At 38.2% G+C, this 17,268-nt stretch overlaps 1 protein-coding gene across 2 annotated transcripts; it reads right to left on the bottom strand.

The window, feature by feature from the left end:
* Positions 1 to 1,145: 1,145 nt before the first annotated feature.
* Positions 1,146 to 9,817, bottom strand: lrrc32 (leucine rich repeat containing 32). Of its 2 annotated transcripts, none has more exons than XM_028596135.1 (3): positions 9,724 to 9,817; positions 6,621 to 6,714; positions 1,146 to 4,739 (listed from the first exon to the last, which is right to left on the bottom strand). In XM_028596135.1, the coding sequence occupies exons 1-3, from the start codon at positions 9,789 to 9,791 to the stop codon at positions 2,898 to 2,900; spliced, it is 2,004 nt and encodes a 667-aa protein (XP_028451936.1). In that variant the 5' UTR covers positions 9,792 to 9,817; the 3' UTR covers positions 1,146 to 2,897. The 2 variants fall into 2 exon arrangements, with proteins under 2 accessions (XP_028451936.1, XP_028451937.1); XM_028596136.1 differs by lacking the exon at positions 9,724 to 9,817 and adding an exon at positions 8,397 to 8,640.
* Between the last annotated feature and the right edge of the window lie 7,451 nt (positions 9,818 to 17,268).

Below are 17,268 nucleotides of genomic sequence, written 5' to 3' on the forward strand. Positions count from 1 at the left end.
GGCCAGAAATTACGAGCGACATCTCCAGAAAACAAATCATATTCTCAATCGTTAAAAAATACCCTTTTATGATTGGTTGGGCTTGTAAATGAGTTTACTATAATACATTATTAAAATAAAACAGAAAATACTCACATTGAAATGTAAATTTTCCAATCATAAACCATCCTTTTTAAAGTGAAAGTGAAATCAAACTTTACATTACATCAATCCTATAATCTGAAAACAAGAAAGCTATTGAAACCCTTGATCTATGTAACGTTACTCTATAACATTTTTATTAACTGATTTGATTTCTGTCTATGTCCTGATCCAATGGCATTTTCTGTTTTGTATGTTTTATGTTTACCATGTTATTTGTCAATAACCTAATAATATTTTAAAAATTAAAACTTTGTACAGCTGGAACCAGATACATTTTGCTTTACAAAACAATCATTATTAAAATAGCATTGAATCAATGAATTGACTGTTCGTTTGAGCTTTTAACAAGTGAGTGGCACACAGCTAAAACAATAAGAAAACCCCAGGCTTTGAGGGTTATCTGAAATAGCTTCTACTATTGAAATTGATCAGGGTTTTTTCAATCAGCTTTCTTGATTTCTTTCTTTTTTTCCCCTTTATTTTCTTGTTTCTGACTTGTCATGCCTTAATGTTTTATATTATAAAAAACATGACTAAATTATTAAAAAAGAAAAATAAGAAATATAGCATGTATCTGCTCTTACATCATATAACAAAGAATATAGAATTAGATATTAGAATATTAGACAGTTCGAGGCAATGTTTATTTGTTCAATAAACAAGGGGAAAATATTAGAAAATGACATTCAATTTAATCTCATAGCATTAAGTGCTGTTTCCGCGAAAACCTTAAGCCCTTTGCTTTGCACACTGTTTTTATTATATTGTGATAATAATCATCATGCACTCACAGTGTGCAACATTTTGGGTAAGAGTGGTATCAATCTTCTCGTCTAACTCTCTGCAAGAAATCTCAGCGGTACCAGCTTCACATTAAGTGAAATGTTACCATAATGTGTGTCTAAACTACAGGAAACCAGACACTTATAAATATGTAAACAGTGAAATATCATTTTAAGGTGTTAGCTGAATAATGAGGATAAAAGAAACTTAAAATGGGCTGGTGTGAATACCACGTTCAGAGGTTTACATGTTTTTATTACACAAATAATGTTTCACACAGCGTTTAAGTGTAAAAAATGGCCTTCATTTGGTACAAAATATTGCTTACATTACGTTACAAAATAACATCACAGGATAAGAAATATTACAAATCAGTTTGACTTGTAGTTGGTAATAATAATAATTTTAGCATCAAGCACATTAAAATCGTATGAAACTGTGGATCCCAGTGTAGCCCACAATACAGCGCTGGATTTCATGTTCATTTATTTATCTAAAAATATACAAAATGTATATAATACGTATATACCAGAGTATCACAGTCAATAATTTCAGTGCTTAGTCCAGCTTTTATCTTCATCCCTTAAAGGTATTTCTATGTCATGTAGGCCTAATAGATATTGTGTCCTGGGGGCGCACCACAGGCCTGGGATCAATACAGAAAACATACTGTTTAAAATGTCCAGCTTTGTTTTTATAGTAACAAAATTATTCTTAGTGTTAACATTCACAGAACAAGTTACAATCACACAAACAAATCGACATTTAAAGTGCAAACTACATAAAGGGTAAAGGGACAGCTTGGGTTGCATTTGTACAACCTATATATACTTCATAATCATACTTCATCTGCCATGAATAGAGCATTTTGTTTCATGACCTTTTGTAGTGTTTATTTTTAGCTTAAAGGCAAATTCCACTCTCAGATACTCTTACACTGAACGTCACAGAAAAAAGACATCTGACTTTGTTCCAGTGTCGACACTCTCTGTCTCATTCAACCTTTGAAAGGATAGTTCAACATTTTGGGAAATATGCTTTCATGCTGAAAGTTTGATGATACAGACATGAGAGCAGTCTCATGTCTGTACGCTAAATATGAAGCTACAGCTGGCAGTTGGTTGGAAAAGGGCTAGCTTAGCTCCAAGTAACAAAACCTCTCAAACTCACTTATTAACACATTATATCTCATTCATTTAAGGCAAAAACAACACACAAGACTACTTTCTGCATTTACTGCGTACAAATTAAACAAATAAGATATAACATGTTAAGTAGTGAGCTTAGAGGTGTTGGTAGGCATATTTTGTTAGTTTTAGACTGAACTAAGCTAACTGTTCCCCCCTGTTTTCAAACTTTACTGCTAAGCTAAGCTAACCGGCTGCTGCCTGCCTTCAAATTCAGTGTACAGACATCCTTTCATCTAACTCTCTGAAAGGAAGCAAAACTATTGCTTTAGTTTTTTATGGCATGGTCTACAGTGTGGAAGTGTTTTAGTGTGGATTCATCCTTTTACATTCAATAAACCAAACAAACAGGAAACACTCCTGCTTTAGACATAAAAATGCAGTTCCTGAAATGACTACTAGATGTTGACTGCACGAAACGTTTAGAAGTTCATCTAAAAAGTCCAAACTTTTTTTTTGGAATATTTTCCACAGGAACTTCTGGTTTCAACAGCTTGTCTATTGTATTGTCTTCATTTAGGAAATATTACGGAATGTCCTTTTTTTTTTTATTGACAGCTGTCTCAGCCAGCCATTGTGGTTGCTTCTTGCGTGTCCCATCTCAAATTTAGATTTATTCACTCTAGTGGCAAAGATGATAGTGGTAAACCCAACTCAAAGCTTTAAATTGTTCCTTCAAAAGAGTTTGGGTGACATCACAGACACTGCATTCATGTTTTTCTACTGTTTCCTGGTTAGAACCACCAACCAAGTCCCAAACATAAATTCCTTCACGGCTTTACATTAAGCACTAAAGCTTCGGATGTGCTTTTGTTTCCTCAAGTGGCAACATTTAACCAGCAGCCCCAGCACGACCATCACAACTACCACTATCACTACAATTGCAATAATATAGTTCTGGCCCCCTGATCTATGACACATTTCCTGGGTCACCTTCTCGATGTTGACCGGTTCTGAATACTCCTCGTGAATGCAGGTCACGGTCTCGATGTCGGGAACGACCACGGCCGAGTGCTGGACCATGTGGAGGAAGTCAATGTTGCTGCAGCAGCTCAGAGGGTTGGAGCCCATGTAGAGGGTTTTTAGTGAGTGCTCCAGAGCGAGCATGGTGCTGTACTCCAGGGTGACCAGGTTGTTGTGTTGCAGGTTTAGTGACTCTATGGAGGAGTCTTTGTTCCACGTAGGTAGAGCGGTCAACTGGTTGGTGGACAGGTCTATGTGTTTGAGACTCCTCAGCGACGACAGGTCTGTGTTTAGACTGGAAATATTGTTTTCCCTCAAGAGGAGATGGACCAGGGAATGCTCCAGACCAGAGAGGGAGTCTTTGTCCATGTCTAAGCCCGGGTTCAGGGACAAGTCCAGTAACTTCAGAGGGCTGTTGGCAAACGCGTTCGCCGGCAGACTCCTCAGATTGTTTTCAGACAGGTACAGGAACTGTAAGTTTGGTATTGAAGAAAAGGAGACACAACCTGGGGGTTCCTGGTGGTTTTGGTCCAAGGGACAGATAATCAGGTTATTCTGCTGGAGCTGCAGGTGTTTGATGCTTGGAAGTCTTTGAAATATTTGATTGTCCAGGGTGGTGAGGTCATTTCCATGTAAGAAGAGCTTTTCCAGCGATTGCAGAGTGTTTTCCCCGAATGTCAGACTCTGCAGCGAATTAAAACTGAGATTGATAATCTTCACTGTCTGTAGAAGTCTTTGGCTGGTGATATTGAACGAGCTGATACAGTTATTACTCACATTCAGGACCTCGAGTAATCCCATACATTCAAAAAAGGACTCTGGTAGGCTTTTGAGTTGGTTGTAACTCATGTCCAGATATTTCAGGTGATAAAAATAAACTTTTGTCTTTATATCAGGACTTCCTGTGACATGGATGCTTTGAAGTTGGTTTCGTGAAACGTCCAGGTATTCAAGCATATTGTTTCTGGGGAGAAGGGGGAAGTAAGGCATTTTGTTTTCACTTAGATCAAGAGAGAGGAGTTTATAACAATCTGTTGATGTTGTGCTTTGGAAAAGCTCCATGCTGTTCTTGCTGAGATTAAGCACTTTTAGGTTACAGAGATTGAAGTTTGTGATGCACGTGATTGAGTTCTTGGACAAATCGAGTTCAGTCAAACTATCCAAGGAGTCAAAAGCTCCATCCTCAATCTCCATGATGACATTATTGTGGAGGTTGATTTTCCTCAATGACGAGGATCCACTGAAGGTATTTTGTGCTATTTTGGTGATGCTGTTGCTGTTCAGAGAAAGGTTTGCCAGCGATGGAGAATCAGCCAGGAAATAGTCCGACATCCCTGTGTACAGCCCATTGCTTGAAAGATCAAGTGACTCTACAGCTGTAAGAGGCCCAATGTTGGTTTTGGAGAAAGCAAAAACATTCAGATGATTCCTGGACAGATCCAGGACTCTTAGATCGGTCATGTCTTTGAAGAGCCCCGGCTGGATGAAGTGGATCTTGTTAGAGTGAAGATTCAGATGATGGAAGCCGGTGTGGTACGCTAGAGTTTCCTGGGTGAGATTCTGCACCTGGTTACGAGAGAGGTCCAGCATTTGGACGCCATGAGGAAGGTTGACTGGGGCACTTCTGAGGCTCAGATCACTGCAAAACACATCCATCTGGACCTACAAACAAAAGACAAACACACAAGTCTGATTATGTCGGCACACTGCCAGATTGCCTGACCATGACACAGTACAGACCAAATGTTTAAAGCGTACGTGGAGGGTCGATTTATGAGTTAGTGTATCTGCGGCATGTTCTTGGCAGCAACACAGTCCTCTGAGGTTTCTGATGGCAAGTTGTTCTAATGAAAACAATAACTTTGTATGGCTATTTCCCTTTAAATAAAACTCACTGCTATTTAATGACTCAATCTCAAGTTCTTCAACCAACATAACAAAACAGATTTTTCAGTTTAAAGACAATACACACCACACCTCACAGGTTTCGTCATCGTCTCTCTCCTTTTTCCCTTAATAGATTCAAATATTTTAGTTATTAAGTGTAGTTAATAATTGAAACCATATGGCCACAGACCCCTTCTGTCCCAAAAACAGCTCATAACACTGTCTCCTCGGTTTTCTCTCTGAGGCAGAGTGCATTTAGCTTCTTGGCATATTTTGTGGTATCCTGAAAGTGGCATTCCTCGTTGCTGACAAGCCGGCCCGTAAACAAACACATTGATTTATTTACTGGAGGGCGAAACATCTCGTATCTGTTGTCAAGGCACTCAGGGACAAATTAGGGATATTTTAAAGAAAGTATTATCATTTAAAATATCTTTTCTCTGTGACTTCAGTGATAATAATCCCTTCCCAGCATGACTCCAGTGTGAGAGATGGGGGACAAATCCACATGTAAATCCTTGTTTTGTTCAGAAACGATTACATCGAAGGTAATATGAGTCTGAGTTAGACTCCAAGTTATCCTGACAAAGTGGCGTTCTCACCAGACAGTGTTTCTCTTGCTGAGAACAAGCAACAGAAAGAGAGAATGCTATACTTCAAAGACTTCAAAGAAACTGCTGGGTGACCTGGGGGTTTCATTTTTTAATGTCAAATCTGTCCATCACCTTGTTCTGACTCAATGAGCTGTCATCACCAGTCATAGCTGCCACATTAATTGCATATTTAACTAGGATTTTTAATTGTTAGTGCTTCCGTTTTGACACCGTGGAAATAAGCAATAAAATGGAAGTGGTAAGACTAAAAGAAAATGCATTCCCTCCTCCCCTTAATTTTTGGAGGGAGATATTGTCCTTTTTATTTATTTGACAGCTAGATAGTATCAGTTGACTATCTACCCATACACAGACCACAGCACGGCTACAGCCAAGTCTGTAAAGAGTTTTAGTAACACCTGACATCATCTAAAAGGTTTACATATTGTAAGCTCTTCTACGTATTTGCTGGTCTTTCCTCAAAAAAAAGAAGGAAATTCAGCACACAGGAAGTGATGCGCGTAACATTTCCAGTTAATTTCATAATTAGAACCAAAAACTCAGAGGAAAAGATGTCACAGTCTACACACTTGACCAACAAGTGCCCTCTGCAGTGTGTAACACAAAAACACTTCCCAGTTCTTCTTCCAGTGAAGCCAAATAATGTGTCTCTGTCCAAATATTGAAGCCTGAAGGTCTGACGGCAGCACAGTTCAAGAGCTAAAACTAATAAACCAGATCTGCTCAGGTCACAACTCTTTCAAATAAACCGTGGGCCTGTAGATAATCTGAAAATACCCCAAGCACCCGATGGATTATAGGTGCCTCATCTCAGTTGCCGTGGGCAACCTATAGAAATAAACTATAAACAGATGAACACACATTCAGTATATTTATTTAACTGGAGATGTGAGGAATGTGCCTACATTAGAAGATGCCATAAAACGGAGAAAAAACTTAACTTAAAATGTCAAAGAGTGACTGCTGAACCTCTGCTAGACAGACGTGTGTGTGTGTGTGTGTGTGTGTGTGTGTGTGTGTATGTGTCTCAGGTTTTACTTACAACTTGGCATGCAGGGAGGTGGCGGGGAGGACCTGCGGATGCCGCCACGCAGCTGACCAACAGCGGGAAGAGCAGCTGGAAGGCGGCCATGGTGCTGCAGCACAGGAAGAGTCCAGATCACAAGAGTTAGAAACACATGAATGCAGGAAGCATGCTGTAGGTGATCTGACTTTAAAAGGGAAGGAAGAGGGAAGTAGCCCTGATACCTACAGTGTGACATGACCGATGACAGTTCTATTTATGGCCTGAGATACAAAAGGGGCTTTTTGTTGTATGCTGTGACGTTTCTCTTTTATACTGTATTACATACTGTTTTTAGCTGCAGAACTGGTAGAACATATGACTAAGCAAACGAAGCTAAAGAGTTTCCGTGAGTTCTGACTAAATGCAATCAATTCTCTACTGTAGGTTTACTGTTTTGAAACAGAAAAAGCAGATATTGTTTTTGTTGGGCTTTGATGACTCATCTTTTGGGCTGTGTCTCATTAGTGTGCGGAAACTTGCTACAATATTTCCTGATAGGTTCCCCTGAACAAAACAAAAAACATGTACAGTAAACTTGCAGGCCAGACGATGTGGGAGTAATTAGTATCGCAGTAATGGTAAGTACCCATGGGGTTGATAAGGATGTGGAAAATTTGGTGAAACAAAAGAGGTAGGTCAACCATAAAGGTTTGCAGATAGCGAATAAAGACACCCAGTGTGGGTTTTCAATTAGAAAATGCTAGCAGGAGTTGCTCTAAAATCCTTAGTATCTACTGTTAAAATGACAAAAGTTAAGTTTAGCTTATGTGAAATGTTCCCTAAACTCCCATGTAAGACCTTCACACAACCACAGATTTGCTCGGAGAATCTCTACGAGAGCAAATTCAATGAAGATATTCATCACATTGCTCTCATGTGATGTTTGTGTTTGTAGCTGCATTCATTTAGTGCCACTGCAAAGCATTTGGATTTGTTGGCAATTAACAATAGAAACACATTTTTGTTCAATAAGCACCTCAAAAAGCGCTAGAAAATGCTGCTTAATACAGAACAGAGAGCTGCGTGACTTGCAGAACACTTTTTTAAACATTTACGATCTGATAAAACATTGTGGTCATTGATCAGCAGCCAGAAGAAGTGTTTCTCTCCAGGTACTGTAGGCCTACTTAAGTATAAATTTTAGGTATACTTGAGTATTTCCATGGTATGCCACTGTATTCTTCCTCACCACTACATTTCTGAGGAAAAAAAAGGCTTTCCTCTCCCGTTAATCATCGTATGACCCATGATCTACAGACTATTTACTAAGTAAAATATCTTTAATATGTAATCAAAATCTTGTTTACATATGGCATTTCACATTAAGAAGTGGAGCTTTTCACTTTACTCTTAACTGCTGATTTTCTGTCTTGTTCAATTATATATTTCTGGAATTCTTTTTCTCGTTTTTAGATCCATAAGTAAAAGTAGTGGTAACACAGTGTAAAAAATGAAATAAAGAGATTTTATCTGAAATATGTACTTACATCATGATTTTTAGTGTAACATTTCCCTGCGAACTAGTAACTGATAAGACTTCTGTACTTATGTAGTTCAGAGTTTAAATGCAGGACTTGACTTGAGTATTCTTACATTACTGTATTGCTACATTTACTTAAGTAAAGGATCTTCCACCACTGCAATTTTTAACCATGCACACATCTGCTCCCACAGTCAAGTCCAAGGCTTCCAACAACCAAACCATGCAACAACATGCTTGAAGACTTTTTTTTACGAGAGCTGAACATTTACCTCACTTTCAGCTGATTACTAATCTTCACAATGCCTCCTGACCATGTTGATTTCACATCCTCAGCGCACACACCCACTCACAGATGATCGATAGTAACCAAGCAAACACCGCAAGCCAAAAAAGCTCCTCTCAGCTGACTCTTCCCTCCACATCGCACAGCTCAGGCTGCTGTCCAGCCATCACATCCTGTGAGAATATCCTGCATCGCTGGCCCCTCTTCCCCCCTCCCACTGTTCTCAGGGAAATGCCTTATAAGGGGGGTTGGGAAGTCCAGTTTTATTCACTTCAAGGAGACACACACAAACCCCCGCCCCCCCCCCCATCTCCAAAAATACCTTCTATTAATCCTAAGGTTTCTTTCTCACACACCAATCTCCTTTTGGAATTTGGGGTATTTTAAAAGCTACAAGTTCTCCAAATGTTTATTATGTTTTTTTAGAGCAACCTTTTATGGATAAATGTTTGAACAGAGAGAATGTATCTCCATCCTGGGAGAACAAAATGTCAGCAGCAGTTAATGATGAATTCATGAGAATCTGTCCGCCCATTGGACAGTTGAAAAATCACACATCCTCTTTAAGTCTGTGGGAGTAAGTCTGGTTTGTCATGTGGCTTTCCTCTGGTTCGCCATTCTGTAAACAAACAACACTGTAATTATAATGAACAAAGACCAGTTTGCACTTACAGACAATTCCCTGTAAGTGACTGTACAACTGTCTCTGAATGTCTCAAACCAGCTGGGAAAGTGAATGAGTAACAACTTCTCCTCCTTTAGTAATAACTGTCCAAGTGCTCTTGAGCAAGGCACTGCAACTCTCTGATTTCTTCGGTGGTAGACTGTACTGTCATTTTGAAACAGGATGTGAGTATTTCAAGCAAAGAAAATGATTTTTGTATTACAAAGTTTTCTATATTTTGTTAAAATATGCAAATAAGGCATTATCTTATTAAATATGTGCTAATTTGCATTGATTTTCAGAACAGAAATGTGAACATTGAATAAAGCCAGTATGTTTACATATGCAAATGAGGCATTATCTAATGCTAACTTAGGTGAGTTTAGGAGAAATCTACAGATGCAAATAGACAATGTGTTGTAAAATAAATACCTAAATGTGTAATTTTGAGGTTTTCTTTCCACTAGGATGAAAGAAGACATGTTGTCTGACAAATAGCTCAAAATTGAAGAAAAAAACCCTGATGTTTTAGCCTGTAGTGCCTCGCTGTAAAAGGTAAATGTACTTAGTCACATTTGACCACAGCTGATAAAAACAGGAGACAAAGAATACAACTCATTGCGGATAAGTGTTGAAGAAGAAGTCTTACCTGGTCTCTTCGTCGGCAGTATCTTGTACATTCGTAGCAGGTGTGTTCACTATCCTTTCATCCTTCATTATGTTTTATCAGTGGTGTCATGTGAACACACACACACACACACACACACACACACACACACACACACACACACACACACACACACACACACACACACACACACACACACACACACACACCTCTTCACCGCTTCAGATTACAAATAAAGCACACCCCATAATGCAGACCTGCCTTGGGGGATTCTCTCCTTTTTATTTACCGGGATTCCCAGACTTTGTTTCTCTTTGCATGCAGCTCAGCGTCACCATCACTGATGTGTGTGTGTGTGTGTGTGTGTGTGTGTGTGTGTGTGTGTGTGTGTGTGTGTGTGTTTTTTTCTATCCAGATATTTGTTTCCTGGACTGAAGCAGTGAGATCAGTGAGATGTTATTCCAGGATATTAAAGGTCCCATGACATGGTGCTCTTTGGATACTTTTATATAGACCTTAGTGGTCCCCTAATACTGTATCTGAAGTCTCTTTTATATAGACCTTAGTGGTCCCCTAATACTGTATCTGAAGTCTCTTTTATATAGACCTTAGTGGTCCCCTAATACTGTATCTGAAGTCTCTTTTATATAGACCTTAGTGGTCCCCTAATACTGTATCTGAAGTCTCTTTTATATAGACCTTAGTGGTCCCCTAATACTGTATCTGAAGTGTCTTTTATATAGACCTTAGTGGTCCCCTAATACTGTATCTGAAGTCTCTTTTATATAGACCTTAGTGGTCCCCTAATACTGTATCTGAAGTCTCTTTTATATAGGCCTTAGTGGTCCCCTAATACTGTATCTGAAGTCTCTTTTATATAGACCTTAGTGGTCCCCTAATACTGTATCTGAAGTCTCTTTCCCAAAATTCAGCCTTGGTGCAGAATTACAGCCACTAGAGCCAGTCCCACAATGAGCTTTCCTTAGGATGTGAGGAGAGAGGTGTGGGGGCAAGGTGGAGAGTGGGGGTGTGGCCAAGATGTCTCTCTCTCATGGGTGGACCAAATTCTCTGGGCGGGCAAATCAGAGAAAGGGGAGGTAACCTTGCTCCTTATGACCTCATAAGGAGAAGATTCCAGATTGGTCCATCTGAGCTTTCATTTTCTCAAAGGCAGAGCAGGATACCCAGGGCTCGGTTTACACCTATCACCATTTCTAGCCACTGGGGGACCATAAGCAGGCTAGGATAATGTATATTAATGTTAAAAAAACTCATAAAGTGACATTTTTAATCAGAAATGCAATGAGAGAGGCGGGCGAAGTGTGTTGATACATACAGTATGACTGATGTGCACTTTTTACCCTGTTGAGATCTTAGTAAGATCAACTCTGCCTCCTGCTGTTCACAGTCAGACAATGCAGTATTGTGTTATATATCTTTTTTGTGCATGTAATAGGCTTCCAAAGTGAAAAAGCCCAAAGTCCACCTCAAAGGGACTTACCATCTCCAACAGAAAACACTGTTCACCAACTGCTCCAAACAGCTCTAATGTAGTCCAGCCTTTACTTCAGAGACAGACGTGGTCACTTTGTAACACACGCTATAATGCTCACCTAGCTGCTAGCGTGGCACTCCCTCATATCTGCTTCTGACTGGCTAGTAGTCCTTCCCTAGCTACTACATGTGTGACTCCCAACAAAGATGGAACAGAAGTGGGATGCCTCAATCTGTAGCTAAAACAGAGAACTCAACACACAGGGTGAAAAGAGGAGCTGCAGCAATGGGCAGTACAACAAAAATATGGTGATTTTTGGAAATTAAACCACATAAACCTATTCTGATATAACCTATAAATACAATTATGAACCTGAAAAGGAGTATAATATGAGCACTTTAAATATGAGAAAACCATGTTAAACAAAATATTGATCATATTTTGTTAATATTAATCATATTAATCAGTATTACTGATATTAATCAGTATTTTACATACTTTAAAATGTGCCTGGAGGGGGACTTGTAAAAGTAGCAGTACTACAGTGTAGAAATACTCTGTTATGTAAAATTAAGTAACAGTCATGCATTAAAATGTTTTACTAAAAGTACAAAAGTCGCCTGTCAATCACAAGGCTAACACACAGACAACCATTTCCACTCACATTTACACATTCGGGCAATTTAGAATCAACAATTAACCTGCATGTGGTTTCTGCCCGTTTAAAGGAAGCTTTTTCTCACGGCTGCTGCACCATGGATGTATAAAATTAAAAAAAAACCTAAGTGCAATTGCTCTTGGGGAACATACATCAAAGTTGGAGAATTGTGTTCAGTCTTTGTAAAGTATACTCCTCTAGCTGTAAAGTGTCTAGGATAACCTTTACAGTTTGCTGAGCACAGTTTTTCTCATATAAACACAAACGTGCTGTACAATAAAAAACATTCTGGGTGACTTCAGGCTCAGCTTAGTGGTCTATAGGGTGCTTATACAATATAATCACAACGTTCCCGGTTTGAGATCCTTTTTATTTATTTTTTTTTTTTTTTTTAAAGTCATCTCCCTCTGGTGTAATGGCAGGCAAATGAGGGATCAAATACAGGAGTTTAACTATATCTAACTATAGTACATTATATTTCCCACGTAGTATGTGGATAAACAACAATTACATTATCCCTAAACCAAAGATTTACCTTTGAAAACATACATACTCAACAGACTATATACACACACACAACTGAATAAACACATCTTCCTTTACTTTAAATTATGATTTCATAGTTTGATATTTGTTTCTTCATCTTATTCAGAGGAAAACAGAATTAAATAGAAAGTTCTCAGTTTGGTGAGAATATAATAATCAGAACAAAACACACATTTAATTGGCCAGGAATAGGTTTTATATAAAATTTGAACAGTGGATACAGAGGCGATATTATGTGTATAAAAAAATACATACAGTAAAAGGAAAATAAATGAATCTTATCTTTTTGTTCTAGTTTGAGCAGATGTTCAAGTTAGCTGATGAAATGTAAAAAGGCACTAAATGTACAACATTCCAGTTTTAAAGACGTTAAACAGAGGCCAAGGTCATTCCGAGATGAACGAAAAAATAAAAACAAAAATCACAGGGAATTTGTTGTCTTTGATTTGCAAGACATAGTGCAGATTTTACAAGATAACATACCAAACAATTCTCAAGTAACACACAACTATTTACCATCGAAGAACACTAAGCACACACTTTTAAGACTCGTCAAGAGTGGAGTGTACATTGCAAACTTGCGTTCATCATCCTTAAGACACCAACACACCAAACGTTGCTTTGTGAGCTTGGTCGGATCAGAAACCTTTCATAATTTATAGTTTACAATCACAATTTCTACAACAGCACTAAACCCTGCAACAAGTCACAATTAGGAGCAAAGCGACCAGCAGTAATGGTCTGTCGGTATCATACAGGTTGTTTTGGATTTGGTGAATACATTGAAATACATGCATACAACTGGTAAAAGAAACAAACAAACAGAAAACAGAACAGAAAACATTAAAAGATAAAACAATGGAAGACTACAGTGCCTGCATTGAGTGTCCAGTCAAAATGGAGCGAATTAAGATTTTCTTCAGCCAGAAGGTAAATAAGTATTTAACCCCCAAAACAGAGACAGTTTGAAATAAGTTAAAGCTTAACTCTGGCGAAAAAAAAAAAAAAAAAGAGAAGCAAGCTTTTATTTCTGTGTAGAATCACACAGTCCAGGATGGTATTGGCCAGAGTTCTAATAAACTGAAAGGTTCCCCACATTCTGGATTCATTGTCATGATATTTGGTACAAACATTCATTGTCTCGCAAAACGAACCTAGGGGTTAATAACAGACGTGTACCCACTCTGTCATTCCCTGGGACATGTTTTCATGCTAATCGAATCTTATTGAAACAGTTGTACATTTTATTTACAAATTGTATATATTTTAAATATTGCTTGTGTAGTATTCAATTATTTAATGTATATGGTTTCCTATTATTTAATGTATACTCTCTATGTGAGCTGTGTGTCTGATATTTTGCAGCTGCAACACCATTATTTCTAGGGCTGTGCTCGATTGAAGAAATTCTTAGTCGACTAACACTCATTCAATTGTATCGACTAATCGATTAGTTGATTTAATCGACAGATCTGTAAATCTGAGTTTCTCCGCAAAGAGTCATGCAAAAGCACCACTTTAATTCTTGTGTTTACCAGAGATGTGCTCGTTTATTTCTTGGAAATAAGTCTTTCAGCATGAAAAAAGCATAAAACATGACTAATGGACTAAAGAAATCTAAGTTGACTAAAACCAAAACGACCGATTAGTCGACTAATTGACTAAGAGGGAGCAGCCCTAATTATTTCCCATTTTTTTGGGATCAATAAAAATCAATCAATCAATTCGAATGTGTTTGTAGCTTGAAACAAGCTAGCGTGGACCGCTGATTAGCTTACAACGCTAGTATTCGGGGCAAAGGGAAAGTAAAAACAAATAGCTATTTATACGACTAAAAAGGCTCAAAATATCACCAAACTTCCACGGTAGCATAATAAGGGTCCCTCAATGTGAACCGAAGCATTGAGAACTTTTTAAGTGTACAGACAGTTTATTAAAAAGATAGTTTAGGAGGACCGTAGCTCCCAAGACGGCGGCTGTCTGTATATGAGAACGCGACTGTCTTTATAATCTCTTTTTAATAAACTGTCTGTACACTTACAAAGTTCTCAAAACATTTAAGGACCCTCATTATGCTACCGTTGAAGTGTGGTGACATTTTGAGCCTTTTTAGTGGTATAAATAGATATTTGTTTTTACTGTCCCTGTGCCCTGTAATCAGCTTTCCGCGCTAGCTTCTTTCAAGCTACAAAAACATTTGATTAGCATGAAATCATGTCCCAGAGAACGACAGAGTGGGTACCCATCTGTTATTAACCCCTAGGTTCATTTTGCGCCAGAATTGTCCTTTAAGGATGAGAGGATGAATCAATGTTAAAATTAACTCTGCAAACATAATATTCTCTAACTTGGATGTGATAAAGGTCGCAATAATCAATATTTATTTACATTAAAAATGTATAAAGCTAAGCTTCATGAAGATAGGGAGTTGCAAGTCATTGTTTAGAAACACGACTCCAAAAAAAAAATTATATTGTGGCTCTGGATGTGTAAATAAAACACATCCAGTGATATCATATCACCATATCAACTTTAAAGGTTATGGATCTTTTGAATTGAATATAAATGAGGCACTAAAACCAATACGACCTTCAAGCTCAAGACACGTCACATTCATTTTGCGTGGTTTTTTTTTTGTGCACACTGTTGACTGAAGAAAGTTTTATTAAAGCCATTTTGAATTGACAGGCTCAACAGTCCCTGCAGGCACTGTATACGCTGGGAGTGTTTGCTGACAAATAATTAAGACAAAAAAAAAAAAAAAAAAGAGAGAACATTAAGCATGCCGCCAACTTTCTAGACCTCTACAGCAAACTACTTTCCTTCTCTAGAAAGACATCCACAGCCACACCACACGGGATTGAGTTACAGTAAACAGCACTATATCTTACATGAGCAAGAAATATATACAAATACTGGTCAACATGGACATTTGCGGAATCACAAGCTGAAGCTGAAGGCATTTAGACTGGTTGCAACACAAATATTCTCATAGGTAACCACACCGGTAACACAATTTGGGCTTTTAAATGCTTCAAACTAAATGACAATCATACAGATTTGGAATGCATTTTAAAGCTTAAAAGCATCTGAAAACAACTTCCCTAATATTACTGTTGATATTAGATATTTGGCCCCATTAGTTTGAAAAAATAAAGAGCTTAACACAATACATAGATGGAAAAAAAGGATGGATATTTTCATAATAATGATTATGTTAGTAAATTGCATGCAAACAGTGTATTTAGCATTCGTTTTGTCCAACAAATGAGAGCTCCCAGTTTTCATAGAAGGAGATTTCACCTCAGTTGAACATTTTGTTTTAACATGCATATTTCTAAATTACTCAAAAACAAAGCTGGAAAAAAAAGCCCAGGTAATTACCACTTTTCTTTTATTCTTTCAAATCACACCCGACAAACGGGCAGAAAAAAAAACTTGAAGTGTGGATGCAGAACACAAAACTCTACTTGGCTTGCATTGCCTGTTTTGTTCATATGCACATTAAAAGAAAGAAAAGAAAAGAAATGCAGACACCCGGAGCAAACCAATGAAACTAAAAATGCTCAAAGAGCTCTAAGAGTTCTACTGAGGTGAAAATCAAACGGGAGGCAGTCTCTTTTTAAAAAAAAAAAAAAAAAAAAAAAAAAAAAAAAAAAAAAAAAAGGTACCACAACAGCATGCCAGGACTCTACAGACAACCGAAGCATTCACAGTAACACAAAGTCAGATGGCTTCTTCTATCTGAGGAGTACCAAATTTAGTTTGTAGATGTCATTATAACGGCATGCAATGTTACTGAAGGCAATGCAAAATCTAACTCTACATTATCTGAACCTGCCAAAACAAGATCACTATGGAACTGCCCAAACGGTGGAAATGAACTGTGGCTTCAGCAGCCTGTTGCACCATCTTTGTGTAAATACACACGTAGCTTAGCTGGAATGTCATTTAAGAGTCATCTTATAGAAACAGGCTTCACTATACAAGTTAGTTACAACAGAGAGTTAAGACCGGCGTTAGGCTGGACAGACACCGTACAGATTAAGAGTAGTACTTTGCATTCCACGCATTCTTCTTCCTTGTCAAAACCTGGCGCCTACAATACCCACAATGCAACTGGGCCATCAACTTGTTCGGTCTGAGATCCAGGTGTGTTATGATATTAGTGGCTAACATAGCCCGGAGCCTTTTAGCCTGCAGCAGAGATAAGCAGCAGGTTACAGAAGTCTGGTAAGCGCCCTTGTTTCTAACTCCACATCTACAGATTTTATTTTCAAACTTGGAGTCTTCAGCCCCAACCAATGCTGACTCAAGGGACATCTATTGAGGTAATTTATCAGACTTCGCACAGCTTCCTTATGGAGACACTAAAGGCTTAATACACATTTTTTCACATATGCAGTACTACTCCCCAACACCTGGAAACAGACTTTGATGTCAGACCTTGGTGTCCTCCGAATAACGACGAAGGACGGATTTCCACCAGAAAGAAGATATCAATGAATGAATGAATGACTACAAAAATGACTTAAACCATCTGGCTGTCGGACGATTTCTGGCTCTTCCGAAATTTTGGACGGCTGTCTTAAAGTTTGAGCAGCTCAGCGGTTCGATGTCCCTCATGGCGGTTGTCAAAAGATCCATTATTTCGTGTAGAGAGCTGGTTTAAACATGATTCGGAGTGGTATTTACATGTTGTGGATGACTGTAGTCTTGACTTAAGACTGTGTTGCGATAGAAACACCTTCCCTATCATTTTTTTATTTTATTTTTTTACTTAAGTAGAATTGCACAAAGTTTTTCTTTTAATCAACATCGTTCAGGACACAGCCACCTTGTTGAAAAATAAAAAAAAAAATGTGTG

This window comes from Perca flavescens, chromosome 13 (genome assembly GCF_004354835.1).
Source record: "Perca flavescens isolate YP-PL-M2 chromosome 13, PFLA_1.0, whole genome shotgun sequence".
Classification (NCBI taxonomy): Eukaryota; Metazoa; Chordata; class Actinopteri; order Perciformes; family Percidae; genus Perca; species Perca flavescens.

What these genes read in the sequence shown, in the direction of transcription:
- lrrc32 (XM_028596135.1), bottom strand. Translation starts at nt 9,791, where the DNA reads ATGAAGGATGAAAGGATAGTGAACACACCTGCTACGAATGTACAAGAT. An exon ending in ACTGCCGACGAAGAGACCAG is followed by an intron (nt 6,715 to 9,723) that starts GTAAGACTTCTT and finishes CCTGTGCTGCAG; the next exon opens with CACCATGGCCGCCTTCCAGC. An exon ending in ACCTCCCTGCATGCCAAGTT is followed by an intron (nt 4,740 to 6,620) that starts GTAAGTAAAACC and finishes TTTTGTTTGTAG; the next exon opens with GTCCAGATGGATGTGTTTTG.